We start from the raw sequence: 24073 nt of genomic DNA on the forward strand, positions 1-24073 counted from the left end.
CACAATATCCCACCTTGCAGCCATGATCCACACCTTCCCCAGGGTTAAATAGAACTCACTTAGAAATTCCATGATATGGAGGCTCCATACATCACCATATAGAATATGCACATTTGCTGATGAAATTCAAAGCCCTGCTGGGGAGGATATTTCCATTTCTTCATACTTTGACTTAGTGTCTGGGAGCTTTATTATATTGGCCATTCAGTCACCTTTGTTTATCATCTCGGTTTCAATATCCTCAAGGAACTTCTCTCCTTTCATATCATTAGATACAAAGATCGCCACCCAAATCCAGCCAAAATGGAGCAGCAAGGAGAGCATTCCACAGGCCAGAGAGCTGTCACTGGTGGCCCTCTGACAGAGTGATGGTAACTTTTTTCTATCACTTAGCATGGGATCGAAAGAGCCATATGTGATCTGAATGGAAAGAAAACCACCATGATCTGACTTTTGTGGGATATGAGTTTTCTGTTTTGGCAAGTGAGAATAAAAAGTGATTTCCAGAGTGGACATGACCATGTTCTATCATCTAGGTTCAGAGAAGACCAGGCTTCAGTGCCTATTGCTTTAGGAGGAGAAATGTAAATCTTTATTCATAGAATGAAAGTTGTAAGATATCCAAGTATCTTCATTTCCAGTTGTGGGGAGAAGGCGGCATGGATTTTGGATGCAGCATCACCAGGGCATTGGTCTTCCCACCTCTCACCCCATATCACATGTGGAGAACAGCTCCCACTGCAACGGGTATTAGATGTTACCTCAGGGACAAGCAACTGTTTCATGTGTTGATCTCTTAATACTTTGAATTTCATTTGTTTTCAGAGCATAACCTAAATAAATCATCTACCATCTCTGAGTTTTTGAAAATTGCTTTTCAAACCAGAATTCCCCTATGCTATTGCACTCTGAGTTTGTTGGTAATGTGTGCAGAACACTACCTGTTTCAAGTGGGTCTCCTTTCAGAATCCTGGAATTGCGAATGCAGCCCCTGGTAGTTGCTTGATTGGTCATGTGATTGGGTTCCTGACACCTACTTGGGAGATTTGAATTGAGTGCTAGACTCTGAGGCTTCACCACAGTTAGTCAGCACCAGCACCAAAGTTTGTATTTGGTGACTAAACCAGTGAATGTGTGTACACTGCCTGCCTCTCTTTGTTTCTCAGACAATCAAACACACACTAAGATTTAAATCTCTGAGTTTCACATGCAAAGTGAACTGGGAACCCTGTGAAGGAATCTGCTGAATGTGACGAGGTCAGGATTGGGCATAGGAAGAGGGTGAAATCTCATCTAAGTATAACTGAGGCCCAAATACTCCTTAATGATCTTTGGGACTGTCATCATTTCAGTGGGTTTCCAAATGGAAAATTCAGGACAAGATCTTTATATCCCCACATCTAACATGGAGTCATCCTAGGACATCTCTGTGCTGTGGATATTCCCTGTCAATAGTCAGCAATCAACAGTCCAAGCAGATGGGGATGCATACATCTGCCCTAGACAGGGATCTCAGATGAGGCTCTCAGGATCCACTGCTCCTTCTCTTTCTCACAGCCCAAGGAATTCTGTGGAATCTGTTTAAACTAATAGTAGTATAAGTGCAACTGGCTTCCACATGACCCTTGCATTAGACATGACAAATCTGGTGGGAGATGGAAATATTTCTCACCAGAAGTCACAACCCATTTACCTGTGGGGTTTTGTACAGCTCCAGCATTGTTCCAAGTACAGCCTAAAATGCTGATGTGGTTCAAGCAGTGATGGCAAAATGTCTCCCTTGTGCCTAGCAGATGTAGTTAGGGATAAGATGATGATTTCCAGTCAGCCAGTGCAGAGTGCTTCTCAGGGTGAATTGACCACTGGTAACAGAATTGTAGAGTTGGAAACCCAGGGTCAGGTTGGGGAGTAGCTGGGTGCCCTTATTGTTCTCCTGGATGGCAAAATGGAAGGCCAGCCCATATCGGTAGTTCTTCCACAGCCATCTAAAGAGAGGGGCAACAGCAGGGAGAAGTGTGAGAACAAGGATTTCAGAGCAACAACGCAACTATGTTTTTCAGACTTTCATTCAGCAGTGCCTCAGCTCTGGCATATGGAGGAGGTTTGAGTGAGGTTCCAAGGGCTCTAGAAGATCATGGAATGGCCCATGGACTCCTCTGAAGGAAACGGTGTCCATGATCACACTCACCTTCCCGAGCCCTTCAGGAAAGCCTTGGTGTGTGCCAACATGGGATTTCACTTCTACTTAGGGATGGAACCCAAGAGGGAAGCATTTTTTTTCAGTACCTTCTGAAATAGTTGAACACATCTGACCTGTCAGTTAGCCAAGGGTTTGGGAGCATCTGTAATCTATTCACCAAAGGGATTTTCATGAGCCCTTTTTGTAATTTTCCCATATAATATACTAACACTCACAGAGGTAATTTCATTCAATTATGTTTGCTTTTTCATTCAGAACATCCATATGTCAGAATATTCACAACATTCACTTTTTATTCACTGTTTTCTTCATGCACTGAATTCTATTTTATCATATCACATTTGAGTCTTGAACATTCTCATTTTTCTACATATCTTAAGCAAAAGTATGAGTCTTGGTATTTCATAATAGCTCTCAAATGTTTCATGTCCAAGATAGTAGATGTTTTGTTTTCTCACAATGGATACTTTTGCTCCTCTTCCTAGGAAATTTTTCTTATTTTTATATTTCATCCATAATTTGAGAGTTAAGGAAGTTCATACTTGTCAATAGATTACGTGGGATATAATAAGTCTATGTAATCATCTGCTGTTGGGGTGCATTGATTCACATGTTTAAATGTTGAAGTTGGGAGATTGTCATTTTACTGTGTTAAATTCAGGAAATAATTTTATACCATTTCTAAAAGTCAGTATTGATTTTATGTTAAGTGCATTTTTCTTAGTTTCACAGTTTTCTATTAGTCTTACATGCAGAATTTGAAATTCTGATATTTTGCCTAAAATAGTCAAATTTTGTTTCTTTTCCTTTTTTTTAACTTTTATTTAATGAATATAAATTTACAAAGTACGATTTATGGATTACAATGGCTTCCCCCACATACCGTCCCTCCCACCCACTACCCTCCCCTTTCCCACTCCCTCTCCCCTTCCATTCATATCAAGATTCAATTTCGATTATCTTAATATACAGAAGATCAGCTTAGTATACATTAAGTAAGGTTTTCAACAGTTTGCTCTCACACAGAAACATAAAGTGAAAAATAATAGATGATTTTTTTTTAAATGATGATGAAATCAGATCAGACCTATTGTCATGTTTAATCCCAGTGAGAGTCAAGTTGGGAGTTGATAATTTCTTTTTTTTTTTTTTACAGAGGATCAGTTTAGTATACATTAAGTAAAGATTTCAACAGTTTGCACCCCCATAGAAACACAAAGTGAAATATATTGTTTGAGTACTCGTTATGGCATTAAATCTCAATACACAGCACATTAAGGACAGAGATCCTACATGAGGAGTAAGTGCACAGTGACTCCTGTTGTTGACTTTACCAATTGACACTCCTGTCTATGGCATCAGTAGTCTCCCTATGCTTCGGTCATGAGTTTCCAAGGCTATGGAAGCCCTCTGAGTTCTCCGATTCTTATCTTGTTTAGACAAGGTCATAGTCAAAGTGGAGGTTCTCTCCTCCCTTCAGAGAAAGGTACCTCCTTTTTGAAGACCTGTTCTTTCCACTGGGATCTCACTCACAGAGATCTTTTGCCAGAGTGTCTTGGCTTTCCATGCCTGAAATACTCTCATGGGCTTTTCAGCCAGATCTGAATGCCTTTAGGGCTGATTCTGAGGCCAGAGTGCTATTTAGGACATCTGCCATTCTATGAGTCTGCTGAGTATCTCACTTCCCATGTTGGATCACTCTCCCCTTTATTTATTCCATCGGTTAGTGTTAGCAGGTACTAGATTGTTTATGTGCTCCCTTTGACTCTTAGTCCTTTCATTATGATCGATTGTGAACTGAAATTGATCACTTGGACTAGTGAGATGGCATTGGTACATGCCACCTTGATGGGATTGAATTGGAATCCCCTGGTATGTTTTTAACTCTACCATTTGGGGCAAGTCAGCTTGAGCATGTCCCAAATTATACATCTCTTCCCTCTCTTATTCCCACTCTTATGTTTAACAGGGATCACATTTCAGTTAATTTTTAACACTTAAGAATAACTGTGTATTAATTACAGAATTAAACCAGTCATATTGAGTAGAACAGACAAAAAAACTACTAAGAGGGATAATATATTAAGTTGTTCATTAACAGTCAGGGCTATGCTGATCAAGTCACCGTTTCCCATAGAGTCCGTTTCACTTCAGGAGGTTTCCTTCTACCTTTCACCTTACACAAAAATCCACTCAACATTGATTAAAGACCTAAATCTACGACCTGACACCATCAAGTTATTAGAGAACATTGGAGAAACCCTTCAAGATATTGGCACAGGCAAAGAGTTTCTGGAAAAGACCCGGGAGGCACAGGCAGTCAAAGCCAAAATCAACTATTGGGATTGCATCAAATTGAGAAGTTTCTGTACTGCAAAAGAAACAGTCAGGAGAGTGAAGAGACAACCGACAGATTGTGAAAAAATATTTGCAAACTATGCAACAGATAAAGGGTTAATAACCAGAATCTACAAAGAGATCAAGAAACTGCACAAAAACAAAACCAACAACCCAATTAAGAGATGGGCCAAGGACCTCAATAGACATTTTTCAAAAGAGGAAATCCAAATGGCCTACAGGCACATGAAAAAATATTCAAGGTCATTAGTAATCAGGGAAATGCAAATCAAAACCACAATGAGGTTTCACCTCACCCCGGTTAGAATGGCTCACATACAGAAATCTACCAACAACAGATGCTGGCGAGGATGTGGGGAAAAAGGGCCACTAACCCACTGTTGGTGGGAATGCAAACTGGTCAAGCCACTATGGAAGTCAGTCTGGAGATTCCTCAGAAACCTGAAGATAACCCTACCATTCGACCCAGCCATCCCACTCCTTGGAATTTACCCAAAGGAATTTAAATTGGCAAACAAAAAAGCGGTCTGCACCCTAATGTTTATTGCAGCTCAATTCACAATAGCTAAGACCTGGAACCGACCTAAATGCCCATCAACGGTAGATTGGATAAAGAAATTATGGGATATGTACTCTTTAGAATACTATACCGCAGTAAGAAACAACGAAATCCAGTCATTTGCAACAAAATGGAGGAATCTGGAACACATCATGCTGAGTGAAGTAAGCCAGTCCCAAAGGGACAAATACCATATGTTCTCCCTGATCGGTGACAACTGACTGAACACCAAAAAGGAAACCTCCTGAAGTGAAACGGACTCTATGTTTCTTTTCCTTAAACAGTTGAGGAAAAAAATCTTTTTACTTCAGAAGTAGCATTTACTTTTAGTTTCCTAAGTAGATCTATCAAAAAATGTGCTTCTGAAATCTGTTCAATACTTCATTTTACTTGTTTTAATGATACATTAAGGGCATTACATTGAGATGTTTCTTGCTTTTAATCATTTTGCTTAATTGCAGTTAATTTCCCTGAAAAGGTCATTTTTATTCACTGCTGGGTTACTTACAGCACTTGTTGTCAGCTGCATGCTGATGGATTTAATTCTTCTTTTTCCAAATACAAGGCAGCCCTGTGTTTCCTTCAGACCCTGCACAAAGTTTGTAGAAAATATGCAGAGATCTTAAGTATCAAAGGTATATGTATAGATAAACTTATGAACCACATGCCACTCCAAAACCAAATCTTTACCAATGGTCTTAACTCAACTTTCCAGCATCTACATTAAACTGCGATCAGGTAATAAAGTAGAGAACTCTCCAAACTATTTCTGAGAACCCCATAACCTTGAAAAATATTTAGGATATAAGAAATGATTTTCCTTTGATTACACTAGGTATTCTTGATGCTATATTACAAAACACATGGCACATGAAGCAGTCTAGAAGGGTGTGATTTGATGCAGCATACATGTTTTGAAATATGGCCCTGTCTCACAAAAAAGTGCATAAAATTGCTTATGTGTCAAACATTTTTTAACTTTAATTTAATGAATATAAATTTCCAAAGTACAGCTTATGGATTACAATGGCTTCCCCCCATAACTTCCCTCGCACCCACAACCCTCCCCTTTCCCTCTCCCTCCCCCTTCCATTCACATCAAGATTCATTTCCAATTCTCTTTATATACAGAAGATCAGTTTAGCATATATTAAGTAAAGATTTCAACAGTTTGCACCCACGTAGAAAAACAAGGTGAAAAACATTGTTTGAGTACTCGTTATAGCATTAAATCTCAATGTACAGCACACTAAGGACAAAGATCCTACATGAGGAGTAAGTGCACAGTGACTGCTGTTGTTGACTTAACAAATTGACACTCTTGTTTATGGCATCAGTAATCACCCTAGGCTCTGTCATGAGTCGCCAAGGCTATGGAAGCCTTTTGAGTTCACCAACTCTGATCATATTTAGACAAGGCCATGGTCAAAGTGGAAGTTCTCTCCTCCCTTCAGAGAAAGGTACCTCCTTCTTTGATGACCCGTTCTTTCCACTGGGATCTCACTTGTAGAGATCTTTCATTTAGGTTTTTTTCCCCCAGAGTGTCTTGGCTTTCCATGTCTGAAATACTCTCATGGGCTTTTCAGCCGGATCCGCATGCCTTAAGGGCTGATTCTGAGGCCAGAGTGCTGTTTAGGACATCTGCCATCCTATGGGTCTGCTGTGTATCTCACTTCCCATGTTGGATCGTTTTCTCCCTTTTTTATTCTATCAGCTAATATTTGCAGACACTAATCTTGTTTATGTGCTCCCTTTGGCTCTTAGTCCTATCATTATGATCATTTGTAAACAGAAATTGATCACCAGGACTAGTGAGATGGCATTGGTACATGCCACCTTGATGGGGTTGAATTGGAATCCCTTGGTATGTTTCTAACTCTACCATTTGGGGCAAGTCAGCTTGAGCATGTCCCGAATTGCACATCTCTTCCCTCTCTTGTTCCCTCTCTTTTATTAGTTTGCAAATATTTTTCCCATTCTTTCGGTTGCCTCTTTACTTTCCTGACTGTTTCTTTTGAAGTTCAGAAACTTCTCAATTTTATGCAATCCCAAATGTTAATTTTGGTTTTAACTGCCTGTGTCAAATATTTTTAACACTTGGAAGATTTTAAAAAATTTGATGACAAAGCAAGATTGATTCGAGAATCTGGTTTCTGGAGGTAGAACAAGATGTATGATTGCTCAAAGTTTTTTGCCAGATGTGTAAGTTTTAGATGACACCAATGGTATAGTTTATATCCAGAAGATTAAAATTATATATTCCTAATATTCTTAACCTATAATAGATAACCAGAAGTATCTTGATACCTATTTATACCTAGTTATTAAGATATTATGAGAAAAGTATGCTACATGTTGGTACAAACCACAAAATGGATAGAGCATGAAGACATTGTGCAGTGAAAGGTGCCAGTCAACAGAGGTTTATTTGAATCAATTTATATGAAGTCCCCACAACAGGCAGATCCATAGAGACACAAGCTATGCAAGAGGATGGACTGAAGAATGGGGAGACAATGGGTATGGGAATTTGTGAGGTAACAGAAATGAGTAGTTTTATCAGCAAGGATTTGTCAAGAAGTATCAAAAGCTTTATAAGGGAACATACTTCATGATCCAAGAATTTTCCCTAATTATTTTCATCAGATAAATATGCAAATAAAATGATCATCAGTATAATACATATAGTTGCACAAAATGCATGGCATTCCAAGTATCTAATATTGAGTAAACAAGTGAGGGTTATGCATACACAATGACACTTGGTGGTCATGGAAACAATAACATAATGTCCATCAGTTATGAGGAAATACTTTCATAACATATAGCTTCATGTGTAAGTCTAATGACACATAGAATTGGCAGACTGTGCCCATAAAGGAATTTTCTACATCTAGGAATAGTAAATTCTGGGACATGACAAGTACACACATGATGGCAGGCTCTCTTCTGCATAGAATGGAGATGAACAGACATTTGCCAGTTGGAAAACAGAAAGTAGAATGCAGAATTTGGCCTCCACACTTGTCTCATGGGCTCCTGAACAAGGCAGGCCCTGACTTTTCCCATATGGAATACCAGTGATTAAGGATTGTCCCTTATTTTCAGGATCTGATGCCCAAAAGACTTCTATGGAGTAGATTTCAAATGTTGATATATGGGGGGACAGGCTGTATTTTGAGTGGTGGATCTCAGGCATGAACAGCTTCTCTACCAGACACACTTGTTAGCAATGACACCCAGCGTGAGTGCCTTAGACCTAACACTGACTTCAGTCCCTTCTCTCTTCCATGTGTCTGCTGGTGCAGGCAGGTGGTGGGGGCAGGTATGGGAGCTGGAGTTCCATTAGTCTCACTCATTTTAAGATCTTCAGAAGCTGATCAGGAGATGAGAACAATAGAGTGGTACAGAATATGTCTATCTGTCTCTGAATGGAGAGCAAAATAAAATGGAAAGAGAAGGTGGTAAAAGGAAAAAGAAGGGAAGGACCTCCATCCTTCATTGATCTGCTTTCTTGCTACTTCTGTGTACAGTTTTTAGAATTCTTAAGCAGGTTAACCAGTGAAAGCACACACTTACGTGCATTCTGAACAATAGTTAACACATAACTTGATGTTGAACTTACCAATTAACTGCATAAAAATACAAGAAAGATTCTCACCATATATGATTAAGTGATTTAGAATGTATACAGAAATATATGTAGTATCTATAAGTTTCTGTGTATGTGTGTGTGTACTTCTGTCTTCTTAGTTTGCTTCTTTCTCCATGTATTAATTTTTTTTCCTACCATTTACTCAGCTGCTGGTACAAACTTGCACATGTGAGATATTGGCTGAGGATGAGGACGTGTATGAGGAACATCATATTTTATGCCTACATGTTAAATGAGAATTGAATGCATATTTAAAAGTTTCATACTTCATCTCCTCTCACCTCTCTTTGTTTCTAATTCATCTCATGGGCCTACAATTTCTTGAATGCAGTAGGCCATTCTATCATCTGCATTGGTGACCAAGGCTTGGTCATGCACACTCTTGCAGGGAAGTTCTCCAATTTTAGCCAGCAACCCAAGGTCCAGAGGAAAATCCACACACTATGGATATCATAGTGTGTCATATGATGCCTTGATCGTGGAAGGATACATCACCCCCAGCATTGTTTGCAAATTGGCTTTTCCTTGGAAGTTACTGAAGCTATAGAAAGGCATAATTGGAAAGAAAGAGCACTCAAATGAGAGGTGGGAGGTGCATGTGTACTCAGCAGTCCTTATTTTTCCTCACCCTCCCTATCCTCTAGGTGTCTTTTGGTTGAAATACATTTTTTTTTTTTTTTGGTGGCCACCATCTCATGAGTTCAAATGGTGAGAAATTATTTGTCTATGTACCCTTCCAGCAAATCTTGGAGTATTTTATTCAGTGTAGGCGTATGATATAGTTCAAGGGTGCCTAGGATGTGACTTCTTGTTTAACCTATCTCACAAAGGTTTGGTTGCAAGTTTATGGAAGCTAATCATAGTACTTCAATAACATAACAGAGAGGCCGGCGCTGTGGCTCACTTGGTTAATCCTCTGCCTGTGGCACTGGTATCCCATATGGGTGCCAATTCTACACCCGGTTGCACTTCTTCCAGTCCAGCTCTCTGCTGTAGCCCAGGATTGCAGTGGAGGATGGCTGAAGTGCTTTGGCCCTGCACCCCCACGGGAGACCAGGAAGAAGCACCTGGATCCTGGCTTTGGATCAGTGCAGTGCTGGCCATGGTGGCCATTTGGGGGGGTGAACCAACAGAAGGAAGACCTTTCTCTCTGTCTCTCTCTCTCTGTCTATAACTCTACCTGGATGGAAATGTTACTATGATTTTTGTGTAGGTTGGACAAATGACAAGTATGTACATACAGGGAGAGGTTTTTTTTAAAATTCTATTCAAGTTCAAAAAATGAAATTCAAGCTACTTTTTTTTATTCAACAATTACAAATGCATGCATAGATTTTTCAGAATTCACAATTTCTGTTTTTATGCACCTTGTATCATCTGGTAGGCCCAAGCTTACAAAAATGTATACATTATATAAGTGCAATTCTTTGTATACATATTACTTAAGTTATTTTCTGTCTCTACCATTGGACTATTTTATGAGAATGGCATTTCTTTCATATTATAAGAAAAAGGGTATGACCAAAAAGAAAACTTCCAAATCTTCTGACTATATTTAAATTATCTATATTGTGAGCTAACCCTTGTCTTCTGGGTCACATGTTACCTAATGTAGTGTATATTAGAAATATATCTTTGTAATCCATTGACAAATTCATTTCTTTTCTAAAAACTGACTAAATAAGAACACAGGGTATTTCTAATCCTATTGCTATACGTACAAATAGAAATTAGATGGTGATATGAATTTTCTGTGATTAATTGTTATGGATGGTTATTTGCCTTTTTCTTATACTTTAATTTCTCCAGCTAATTTATTTAATGTGTTTGTCCCATGTACAGGCATATATGAGTTCTAAATATATTGTACATGTTAGTGATGTATTCCGATAATAAAGGGATAAAATCCAGACAAATCCATCCATCACTGAGGAAGAAAAGGCATGCTCAGAATATAGTTATATTGCTTTCAAGATGAGCACAATAATTTCCTCTGCAAATGTGCACATACTATGTGGTGGTTTAAAGAGTCTTGTCACTGTACACATTGTGGAAAAGTGCTTCTTCACATGAGGAAGGTGTGGTTCGTGGAAGCCACATGAGGCATTGCTGTGGATGAGGCAGTCCCCATGCTGCTCTATGTTGTTCTGTGCACAGATATGATCACATTTCATATGCCCAGTGTTTAAGGAGAGTGACTTACTGCTCTTAGCATGCAAGAAAACATGCATGATCTCCATGGGCTCTGTACGCTTTGCAATTTCAACTGATGAGGCATGAACTTTGGATGTAGCATCATCAGGACAGTGGTATTTTCCTCATTTTCTCCCCATGTCTCTGAGGAGCACAATCCCTTCTCTCAGAACCCAATGTTATATGTTTACTCTGAGACTAATGTAAATCTTTACTGCATTGATATCTTACAACTTTGGGTTTCATGTGCTCTGTATTACTGTGGAAATAAAATAAATTTCCAGCCCAGAATCCTCTAAAGCTACTGTGTTCTGGTTTTGGCAGTGATATTTCCTGATAGAGGTTTGTTTGAAATGGTCCTTCCATTATGAATCTCTGAGATGCTAATGCAGACCATTGGAGGCAGCAGAAATGGCTCAAGTAGTTGGATTTCTGTATGTAGATGGGGAACCTCGATTGAGTTCCTGGCTCTTGCTGTCTGGTTAAGGCCAATTGGGCTTATTCTATGAAGATCTTCCAATGAGTTTGTTTTCATTCATTTATTTGTTTATTTATTTTTAAAGGAAAGAGTGAATTGGAGGCAGCCTGACAGACTGGAGGGAAGGGCAAAGAAGGAAAAGAGGGAGGAGAATGTAAGAGAGAGAGAGAGAGAGAGAGAGAGAGAGAGAGAGGAGATATTGAGACAGAGAGAGAGAGGATATATATATATATATATATGTATATATATATATATATATATATATATATAGAGAGAGAGAGAGAGAGAGAGAGAGAGATCAGGAGATGGAGAGAAAGAGAGCCACATGTTCAGGAACAGGCCCTCCAAAAATTTTCCTGGGGGATGGGCAGGGAAGTAGGAGCAGTGATTCCCATTAGGAAAGGGGTGAAGCTGACACTGGAGGTTTGGCCATGTGGTCACCTGGCTTCCAGCAATGTCAGTGGGGGCTAGAGCCTAGGATGGTGTCCAGGTGTAGATCAAGCCATAGATAAGAATGTGGCATTTTACTGACATTCCCCCCTTGTGTTTTTTTATAAAGTAAGGGTTGCATGGGATTATATTCACCCCAAAAGACCAGGAAGGGTAGAGGGGTGATGTTCAGTGTTTAAAGCTACTTTCTGCTAACATGGAGCAATGAGGTTCTCTTTGCTACATGGAGTGATGTCTCAAGCCACTGTCTCCTGGGTGGGGAGCTGAGTATATCCCTGTAGCAGCATTTGGTTGACCACCTGGATGGTGAAGGCCTTGATTCGTTCCATTATCACTTCCTGTAAACACTGTAAACATGATCATTTCCAGTAAATAGCAGGAAGTTAGTAAAATGCCACAATCTTATCTATGGATTGATCTACACCTGGACACCTTCCTAGGCTCTAGCCCCTGCTTGCTGGAACCCAGGTGACCACATGGCCCAACCACCAGACACAGACATGGTAGAATAAAAGACAGGGTGAGAATAGCAACTAATGATCCTAAGAGTGGCATTAACCAAGTAATGCGAGGATCTCATAGAGGAGAGGAAATGAGGGGGTGTGTCTCTGGACCCTTGGGAGGACTTTGATGGATATGGTTTAAAGCTGATTCCAGCCAAGACTTGGAGAAAAGCCACTCATCTTTTTTGGGTAGAGGGGTTTTTCTGTAGAGAAATTCTGAAAAATCATGCAACATTAAGTGGGTTAGAGAACCATCAATACACACAGGCCAGGAGTAGAGCCATTGATATTAGAGTAGAGGTTATGATTACAAAGGAATGAGGCCCCAGATGAGCTAGATATGATCTAGAACAAAAGAACAAAAGGCAAAAGTTCTCATTATTGGAGAACCTAAGAAAGGTGCTTTTAAAGCCACACATGAGTTCTCCAATTTGGAGGCAAATAGAAACTGACAGAAGGGGCCTGATAATAATCTGGTGGGTTTTAAGGCCTTGTCAGTTATGTGGTCCAGACCTATCTCTTCCCATGGGGTACATCCTAAGGGAGGTGTGAACCTCCTTGGGAAGGCATCCTGTTGACTTCCATTACCTACTTGGCCTGAGAGGAGAGCTGGCCAGGTAAAGGCAGGTGGCATCTCTAACAGGAAATTTACAGTTCTGCCTGCAATATTACTGACCTTACTTGGCCATTCCCTCAGCAGTGGTGGTTACTCTGGAAGCTGGACTGAGTGAAGGGCTTTCAGCTTAGAGCCAGAAAGATCTGTGGTTCTGACCTGGGTGTTCTTTGACTCCAGGACAGTTTCATTTCCAGTGATCCAACTCTTGGCTGGCAGCTGCCAGGGCTCTTCATAAGCTGACTTATGCTGAAGCCCTGGATTTCCACATTGAAAGCCACTGCAGTGAACAGGCCTGTTGGGTCTCTTTGAGGGCAGATCCCTGTAGAGAGCTGCCTTTAATAGGCCTGCCACCTATGTGTGGTGGAATGAGAAAGCCATGGCAAAATGGCCACTGGCAGGTGAGTGTCAGTTATTCAGGAATGGGTTCGAAACCCACCTGGCAATGGAGCCTGCCTGGCTTCAGGCTGTGATTGGTTAGGGCATAAATGCACCTTGACCGGATTGGCTGCCTCAGCTATATAAGCTGCTGTACCAACTGAAATAAATGAGTCTGTGGGCTGCTTGCCTCTGGCCCGCTTCCATCCGACTCCTGGTATCTGTGTGGTGACTCTGCACTTGTTGCTCACACTGGACTCCTCCTCAGAATGAATCCACAGCAACACCTATGTTTACATTGCTTCTAATACCTAGCTTTCTTCTGCTCCTGGCTTTTGTTAAAGCAGACCAGAGGATGAAAGTCAAGGGGTGCTCAAGTCCCATCTCTAGTCTTCATTAGGTGAAACTAGAAGTCTATAGTCACAGGCAGGTTCTGGTAGTGGTTTTTTTCTGAGGCAGACAATGCACATGAGGAAAGCTATGTCCTCACTTTAAATTTTTTTCTCCCATTGTTTGGTCTGTTTACTGTGTCATGTCGAGGTAAATCTAGCTGTGAAATCATAATCTAAGCTCTAATTTTTGACTATTCTATTATTACAGAAAATGTTAGTCATCCCTTTTATAAGATCTAAATTCAAATTGTGCATCTTAGAGAATCCTTCAGTATAGAGTCAGTTTCCCACCTTGAAGAAAATAGAGAAATAAGGGAAGAAGACAGGCTTAGAATAGAGAAATGAGGGGGCAAGTCCCAGATCACTTACTGACAATAGCAATATCAAATAAAAACTTAGAAATGTATTTCAACCGTTAGATAACAACTTAGGAAAACATTTACCAGAAGGTCTAATGCTTCTATGAATTCTAAGAATACATGTGACAACTAACTGAGCACCAAAAAGGAAACCTGTTAGAGTGAAATGAACACTATGAGAAACAGTGACTTGATCAGCCCTCACCCTGACTGTTGATGAGCAACTTAATATGTTATCCCTCTTAGTATTTTTTTTTTGTTTGTTCTACTTAATACTTTTGGTTGAATACTGTAATCAATACACAATTCTTCTTAAGTGCTGAAACTTAACTGAAAAGTGATTGCTGTTAAATATAAGAGCAGGAATAAGAGAGGGAAGAGATGTGCAATCCAGGACATGCTCAAGCTGACTTATCTCAAATGGCAGAGTTAGCAACATACCAGGGGATTCCAATTCAATCCCATCAAGGTGACATGTACCAATGTCACCTCACTAGTCCAAGTGATCAATTTCTATTCACAATTGATCATGATGATAGGACTAAGAACCAAAGGGAGCACATAAACAAGACTAGTGTCTGCAAATAGTAGCTGATAGAATAAAAAAGGGAGAGAATGATCCAACATGGGAAGTGAGATACACAGCAGACCCATAGAATGGCAGATGTCCTAAACAGCACTCTGGCCTCAGAATCAGCCCTTAAGGCATGCGGATCCGGCTGAAAAGCCCATGAGAGTATTTCAGACATGGAAAGCCAAGACACTCTGGGGGAAAAAAACCTAAATGAAAGATCTCTACAAGTGAGATCCCAGTGGAAAGAACGGGTCATCAAAGAAGGAGGTACCTTTCTCTGAAGGGAGGAGAGAACTTCCACTTTGACCATGGCCTTGTCTAAATATGATCAGAGTCAGTGAACTCAGGGGGCTTCCATAGCCTTGGCAGCTCATGACAAGAGCCTAGGGTGATTACTGATGCCGTAAACAAGAGTGTCAATTTGTTAAGTCAACAACAGGAGTCACTGTGCACTTACTCTTCATGTAGGATCTTTGTCCTTAATGTGCTGTACATTGAGATTTAATGCTATAACTAGTACTCAAACAGTATTTTTCACTTTACGTTTCTGTGTGGGAGCCAACTGCTGAAATCTTTACTTAATGTATGCTAAACTGATCTTCTGTATATAAAGAGAATCGAAAATGAATCAATGTGAATGGAAGGGGAGAGAGAGCGGGAAAGGGGAGGATTGCGGGTGGGAGGGACGTTATGGGGGGAAGCCATTGTAATCCATAAGCTGTACTTTGGAAATTCATATTCATTAAATAAAAGTTAAAAAAAAGAATACATGTATTTGGAAACATCTCTAAAGTATCGAACATGGTGTAGCTTGTTTAAGCAGCAAACTCAAGCACAAGCACATAAAATATTTTTAGTTTCTTTGTACTAGCAGATTTAAAACATCTGAAATAGAGATTCAGGTCACATGGATTAAAATGTATCTTTGATTATTTTTAGCAGTTTAAATCGATGAGCAATCTTTTTATCTATAAGGCAATTAAAACAAAGCTCTTAATAAATCTTCCCATATAGACATACAATATGTGCACACGTGTAACATACAAGGTAGAACAATAAAGCAGTTTCATTAATAGCTTCCTGAAATCTTTAGGTCTTTTTTATTACCATATATAAAACTGTAGATGTCAAAAGATTAAATTGCCACATTAAAAGTTATAACCTCATTAACCAACAAGAGGCACTTGCTTACTCCATTGTTTTTGAAAGCACCTGTAGTATTTTACAGAACAGTTAACCCTTTAGGCCTCTGGGCCTTTCTCATTAAGATAACCATCACATCTAGTAACACAAAATCATTAGACTTTTTAACTTTCAGACATTCATATCAGCAGCATTTTATATTATCAAAACTTAAAATTTAGCACCACTTCACATATTGACAGTACTTTTGATATAATCCAAATAGCCAACAGACACATGAAAAAATGTTCAAGATCAGTAGCCATCAGTGAAATGCAAATCTAAACCACAATGAGATTTCGCCTCACCCCAGTTAGAATGGCTCTCATACAGAAAATTAACAAACAACAAATGCTGGTGCGATTGTGGGGAAAAAGGAAACCTAATCCACTGTTGGTGGAATGTAGACTTGGAAAACCATTATAGAAGGCAGTTTGGAGACATGTCAGAAATCTGAATGTAGTCCTACCATATGAGCTAGCCATCCCACTCCTGGGAATTTACCCAAGGGAAATGAAATCAGCATATGCAAGAGTTATCTGCATTCCCATGTTTATTGCAGCTCAATTTATAATAGCTAAGACATGGAATCAACATGAATGTCCATCAACTAAGACTGGGTAGAGCAATTTTGGGATATGTACTCTATGGAATACTACACAGTGGTAAAAAAGGTGAAATCTGATCATTTGCAACAAAATGGATGAATCTGGAAAACATCATACTTAGAGAGAAATAAGCCAGTCTCAAAGGGTCAAAACCATATGTTCTCCATGATCTGTGATAACTAACAGAGCACCTAAAATGAAAGCTATATAAATCAAACTGTCACTATGAGAAGCAATGACTTAAACAACCTTTGTCTTATCTGTTGAGGAACAGTTTTTAATTATTTTTATTTTTTCCTACTTAGTAACATTGGTTGAACTCTTTCTTTAACATAGAATTAATCATATGTGTATAAAGTCAATTGAAAGTAGATCCCTATAAAAATAAAGGTGGGAATAAGAGAGAGAGGAACTGTATAGTTTTGCATACATCCCCATGGACTTACTTCTAAGGGTAAACCTGAAATCTCACTCTGATACTCCAAATCCCATGAAACTGGGTGGTAATAATGCCATCTTACATGTTAAAGTGATCATATTATGTTTAATTGATCATATAGATAGGATTAACTGTCAGAGGGATTATATAAATATGATCAAGTGTTTGGTAATAACAATAGAGAGAATTAAAATGGAGAGAATGTTACAACATGGGAAGCAGTCCACACAAAAGACTTATAGAATGCCAGGCGTCCTAAGCAGCAAACAGTGTGTATATTTTCAGGGATAGCCCTATCATATAAAATGGCATTGGTATTTATAACTTGCTGGTCAGCTCTGTTTCCATTTTAAATATCACTCTTATTTTTTATTAAACTATTTCTAGATGGCATTGTGTTTTTTGAGAGGTAGAGAGAAATGGAGAGAGAGATGGCTGAGAAACCAACCTTTCACTGCTTCACATCTCAGTGCCCACAGTAGCTGAGCCTGAACTGAGGCCAGGGCCAGGAGCCAGGAAAAATACTGATTGAAAGGGACCCAATATCTCTGAGTCATCACCACTCACTGAAAGGGTTTATTTCCTGGGAATCTGGGGTCAGGGGTCAGAACCAAATTACAAACCCAAAGAGTGTCATGTGGAACAAGGTGATTTTTTTGGTAAATAAATCCACTTTATTGCAGAATCTATAGCAGAAGCAGCAAGAAACTTAAAAATTTAATAGAAAAAAGATCTGACTTTATACTAGAAACAGAAGTTGTACATAGAAAAAAAGATGACAAAGACATACAAGAGAGCCGGCGCCGTGGCTCAATAGGCTAATCCTCCACCTTGCGGCGCCGGCACACCGGGTTCTAGTCCCGGTCGGGGCGCCGGATTCTGTCCCGGTTGCCCCTCTTCCAGGCCAGCTCTCTGCTATGGCCAGGGAGTGCAGTGGAGGATGGCCCAGGTGCTTGGGCCCTGCACCCCATGGGAGACCAGGAAAAGCACCTGGCTCCTGGCTCCTGCCAGGATCAGCGCGGTGCGCCGGCTGCAGCGGCGGCCATTGGAGGGTGAACCAACGGCAAAAGGAAGACCTTTCTCTCTCTGTCTCTCTCTCTCACTGTCCACTCTGCCTGTCAAAAAAAAAAAAAAAGACATACAAGAGTTTTATCACCAAATTAGGAAATGTTTTTGAAGTATATTTAAAAAGCAACATAATATTAATATATTGGATGACAGAATTTTATAAAGATGTCATAGCTCCCCAGATTGAACCTATAAATTTAACTCAGCAAAATACCAAAAAAGATTTTTAGTGGAACTCGACGAACTGAAACTAAAGTTAGTATAGAAGTCCAAAAACAGATAGTACAATTCTAAAAATGAACAAAGGTACACACCCTTCTACATATCAAAACTTTTTATTACACCACAGTAAGTAAGAGTGTGGCATTGGCTCAGAATTGGTTTGATCAGTGGAAAAGGACAAACTGAGGACATATCCATGCATATATGGAAACTGTACAATCATGGAACAAGGTGATCTTAATTGCTGGACTCATTGCCTAAACAACAACGGTTTTTAGTTTTGCTTATTTTACAGTGTTAGAATTCAACTTCCTTTTGATTACAAAGTTGAAAATGTGAAGAAATGCATGAGAAAAATTTCAGGATCCCCTAGAACTGCGTTGGTTCTTTAAAGCTTTCAAAGAATTTTTATCAGGTTTTATGAGAATAATGTAGCACTTGGGGGCAAAGATGCAGCCCAGGAGCCCTGCACTGGAGGCCAAGATGGAGAAGATCTCCACAGCCACCATGACCTTCCCCTTGGTGCTGTGGTAGACAGGCAGGAAGGTCACCCAGACACTGCAGAACACCAGCATGCTGAACGTCAGGAACTTGGCTTCATTGAATGTGTCAGGCAGATTCCTGGCTAGGAAAGCCACAGTGAAGCTCGCCAGGGCCAAGGAGCCCAGGTAGCCCAGGACACAGTAGAAGGCAGTGGCTGAACCCTTATTGCACACCAGGATGATGTGGTCAGGCTCAGAATGTGCATCTAACTCAATAAATGGAGGAGAAATTCCCAACCAGATGACACAGAGAGCCACTTGGATCAAGGAGCAGATGGGAATGATGAAGTTAGAAGCTCCTGATACCAGCAATCGCCTGATAGTTATTCCAGGTTTTGTAACTTTGAAGGCAAGAATCACAGTGATGGTCTTGGCCAGCACGGTGGAAACAGCCACTGTGAACACAAGGCAAAATGCTATTTGCTGGAGGAGGCAAGTGGCTGTGTTGGGACGGCCAAGGAAGAGTAAGGAGCAGAGGAAGCACAGGAGGAGGGCGATGAGCAGGATGTAGCTGAGGGTCCTGTTATTGGCCTTGACGATGGGAGTGTCTCGGTGCTTCACAAAGACCCAGAGGACTGCAGCTGTGAGGACAGAGAAGGACAGAGCCATGGAGGCCAGAGCCGTCCCCAGGTCATCCTCAAAGGCTAAGAATGTCACCAGCTTGGGGAGGCAGCGGTTTCTCTCCATGTTTGGGTACTCATGATCTGCACACGGGATGCACTGCTCTGCATCTACGGAGAAAAGGAAGACTGTTTCCACTTCACAATTTGCTCCTTTTTCCCTGTTAAGGAAAATGGTCCCCTTTGCAATGTCATGGTGAGTCCAGCCTGCTCTAATGTGTACCAGGACACACTAAAGTATATTTCTGCACTCCTGACCCAGAGAGAATGCTCATCTCTAGGTGTAGGAAGCTCACTGAAACAAGCTCCTTAGCACATGGGGCTCTGGGGACTCATTTTGTCACTCAGAGATATTTCTTTCAGTGTTTTATTTTCTCAAAGTGATGTATTTCCTGTATTTCATATGGGCATAGATTCTTCCAAACCCTCTTCTCTACTGTCCCTAGTGTTTTTCTCTGGAGAAGCTTGTGTTCACATGGGTTAAAATATTTGTCTGCGGTCACCAGGTTTAAGGTTTTTTTTTTTAATACTCAAATGTAGATGACCTATTTAAAATATCTATCACTCCTAGGACTTCCATACATCAGTCAATACTCTAATTTCCTGCATGGACTCATCACTCTTTCCATATAAATGTTGATATGCTGTGATTGCATAGAAAAGAATTATTGCCACTAGTTTTTTTTTAAGTTTTTTTTTATTTTTTTTTTAATTTTTTGACAGGCAGAGTGGACAGTGAGAGAGAGAGACTGAGAGAAAGGTCTTCCTTTGCCGTTGGTTCACTCTCCAATGGCCGCCGCGGCCAGCGCACTGTGGCCGGCGCACTGCGCTGATCCGATGGCAGGAGCCAGGTACTTATCCTGGTCTCCCAAGGGGTGCAGGGCCCAAGGACTCAGGCCATCCTCCACTGCACTCCCTGGCCACAGCAGAGAGCTGGCCTGGAAGAGGGGCAACCGGGACAGAATCCAGTGCCCCAACCGGGACTAGAACCCGGTGTGCCGGCGCCACAAGGCAGAGGATTAGCCTAGTGAGCCGTGGCGCCACCACTACTAGTTTTTTAATGGTTGTATGGGAGTAAGTGATATTTTCATCACAGTATTGAAAGAGAACTTTCCACTCCTTTTCACTGAAAGCATGGCTTGTTCATCATTTTAGTCATGTGAACACCACATGGACACCACATTGTCTCTGTTGAAGTAGTACACTTCTGCAGCAGCAGCATGAAGGAAGTCATTAAGAACAGGCCAGTTGGTGACCATGTCTCTCTCTCAATCATATGTCAATTTAAGAAACAAAAGTAGATTCAGTGTTGTGGCATGATATGTAAAGCCACCAGCTGCAATGCCAGCATCCCTTATGGACATTGTTTTGTGTTCCAGTAATCCATTTCCAAGCCAGCTCCCTGCTAATGGCCTGGAAAAAGCCGCAGAAGATGGCCCAAGTACTTGGGTCCCCTGAACCCATGTGGGAGACCCAAATGAACCTGGCTGCTGGCATCTGCCTTGCCAAACCTGGTCAATTGTGCATGTCTGGGGCTTGAATAAGTAGATGGAATCTCTCTCTCTCTCTCTCTCTCTCTCTCTCTCTGTCTCCTCTGTAACTCTTTGAAATAAACAAATATTTTTTAAAAGAAAGGAAATGATATTAGTTGGTCCACACTTGTAGTAAAGTGCTTCTCAGGTTTTAAGTTGGTAATCATACAAGCTTCATGGACTGGAGGACTGGAGGTGTTATGTAGTTGCATAGTTATTAGGATGTTTTGTCTGTATATTTCACTCTTATTTTCTCTTATTCTAGTATAGAAAACAAAAGGACAAAGGGAGGCATTCATTATGTGTACTACACAGCACGCACTATGTAAAAGACCCAGCACAGAAAGTAATACAGTATTCCCATCACAATTCCTGTGAAGTAGCTCCCTGTTTCTCAGGTGTGTATGGAAAAGTTTTGATTTCAAGATTTCTAGAAATCCTTAGGGAGCCTTAACAAACGCTCATCTGATATTTTTTGTTCAGACATTAGTAGGCCTACTAGAAGATCTCAGATTGAGACAGCCTCATCTAGCACTGGATGGAAAAGAAGGATATCAGAGAGAATCAGTGTCAGTGTTGAGCTAGAGAGGATGAGCACCACCAGACTACTGAGATGGCAAGAGTGAGCATACAACAAGTGTATGGAAAGAGTGAGTGAAAGTGTGCATAGAGAACAACGGGGCACTCTTATCCCATTATAAAGATTCTTGGTTTCCTTTTTATCTAGAAATAGTTAAGATGGTGGAGTTTTCATAGTGAGTTACATGTTTTCTACCTGTATGATTGGAAATGTCTCTCTCTGGACAAATAACACAAATATAGCAGCAGAGAGCTCTTCCTTCCTGTGGCATTTTCCTGAATCCTGGACCACACCTCTGGCCACATAAAGACTGAGGAGTCTGAGGGGGAAAGAGAAGCAATGGTCATTGTTTTGCACATCATTAGGCACTGTGATAAGATGTCTCTATTTGCCCCATCACTCTGAAGGTTATCACTGTCTTCCCCATTCTCTGTCTTGTTGATTTTTTCATACATCCAATTTGTAGTTTCTATGATGCTCGTTCCAGGTTTGTCAATTGTCTACCAAACATTATGAGGGTACCTGATTGCTGTAATTTTGTTCATCACCAGATCTATTCTTCTAGGCCTTTGTTTCTTTCTACTACATTTCCTCCTCTGAAATCTTTAACATTCATATCATTATTCTGTAATGTGTATATTTGAGACTGCGTATTCAGAAAAAGACAAGGCCACAGAGAAATGATGAGCAAATGTTATAAAAATATGGATTGTGTATCTAATCCTCTTCTGGACTTCTAGATTCAGGAAGAGTATCAATTTCAAGAAACTAAGAATGCATTTTGGGCATAAAGCATGATAGTTACACAAATCACCCACAAAATTCCCTGGGGGATTTCAACAGTAGAATGATGATAAAACATTTGACCACAGCTGTGAGATGCTATGCAGAAAAGAAACTGCACTTATTGGCAACCACAATGACAATGAAAATGAGAATGTTTTCTACAAATAGGCGATGGATAGATCAACTTATAATTTACTTGTGTTCATGCTGCATTAAAATATATGACTCTCACCATATTTAAGATATCACTGTTCTTCTAAATCTATATATCTATATATATATACATGAAATGAAAATTTTTCACCTTATATAAATAAAAAATTGAAAAAATTTAGAATTTCTGTACACATGTATTTTGTAATTTTATGTCTATATACTGATATCTATCGCTATTCATTAACATTGCTCATTTTAGTCACTCAACATCTGAATGCATAATTATTCCCAAAGTAAAAACAGCAATAACTAATACAAACATAAATTTCTAATACACATTGACTCATATATGTGTAAGGGACACCATATCTTTTGAAGCCAAGATGATAATTGAGAATTGAATGCTTATTTAAAATCTCGCACTTAATCTCCTCTCAGACCCTCTGTATGTATCGAATATTTCCATGGATCCACACCTTCTTGAATGCTATAGGCCATTCTATCATCTCTTCATTGAGGACCAAGCCTTGGTCATGTGCACTCTCAGAGGAGAACTCCCCGATTTTAATCAGCAACCGAAATCCAGCAGGAAAATTCACAATGTTGTGGATATCATAATGTGCCATATGGTGTCTTGTTTCATGGAAGGAAACATCCTCCCCAGCACTGTTGGTAAATTGGATTTTCTTCAGGAGTGGATGAAGCTGGAGGGGAGGCACAATTGGAAAGAGGGAGAACATTCAGATTAGAGGTGGGAGGTGCATATGACTGAGAAATCCTTCTTTTGCCTCCTGTGTATCCTCAGGTTTTCTATTTGGTGGAGGCTGACTTTTGTCTGAATGATCATCATATCATTGTTCAAATGCAGGGAATTCTACCCCCCAACACCCATTAAAATGATGGGGACCATTTGAATCCAGAGAAATCACAGGATGTGTCTCACAGGGTGGCTGACCATGAAAGATTGTTAGAGGTTTAGGAAAGCTCATCTTAGTTTTCCAAATGTAAACAACATGGCTTTATATATGCGATATCTTGATTATTGTGATGGTTCCATAGGTGAGTGCAAACATGTGCACTTTTCAAAATATACCCCCTACCAAATAGAATGAAATCCTCTCTTTGACAAAAAATGGATGCAACTGGAGACCTTTATGCTTATGCTTACTGAAATAAACCAGTTCCAATCAGAAAATATAATTTGTTTTCTGTGATGTGTAGTAGTTACTATAGATGCAAAGAAAAACCCCACCATGTATCAAAATGAAACTGATATCTTGGATTTCATTTTTGCTTATCATCTTGTGTAAGTTCCTGTGGAACATGGTCTTTCTACTTTTCATTTATGAATCATTATGATTACTGTGGCATTACACCTGTGATTATAAAGCAAATTGAAATGCTATTTTTGCAAAAATTAAAAAGAAAGGAAGGAGGGGAGAATGAGAGAGGGAGGGAAGGAAGAATGGATATCTTCTTAGAAATGTATCTATGAAATACATGAAATCTATTATGTTCATATCAATATTTTTTTACTTTAGCAAATTTGGGCTGGCCTTGTGGTGCAGCAGGTGAAGATGCTGTCCACAGTGCCCAGCATCCCTGTGAGTGCTGGTTAAATTACTG

General features: G+C 40.1%; 1 protein-coding gene across 1 annotated transcript; it reads right to left on the bottom strand.

The window, feature by feature from the left end:
• Window positions 1-18590: 18590 nt before the first annotated feature.
• On the bottom strand, window positions 18591-23073 carry LOC138847816 (vomeronasal type-2 receptor 116-like). The gene is made up of 3 exons (XM_089315546.1): window positions 22924-23073; window positions 21701-21824; window positions 18591-19504 (listed from the first exon to the last, which is right to left on the bottom strand). Exons 1-3 carry the CDS (start codon window positions 23071-23073, stop codon window positions 18591-18593), a joined length of 1188 nt encoding a protein of 395 aa, XP_089171672.1.
• Window positions 23074-24073: the final 1000 nt, after the last annotated feature.

Source organism: Oryctolagus cuniculus, chromosome 16 (assembly GCF_051225735.1).
Source record: "Oryctolagus cuniculus isolate XC-2025 breed Fujian yellow rabbit chromosome 16, ASM5122573v1, whole genome shotgun sequence".
Classification (NCBI taxonomy): domain Eukaryota; kingdom Metazoa; phylum Chordata; class Mammalia; order Lagomorpha; family Leporidae; genus Oryctolagus; species Oryctolagus cuniculus.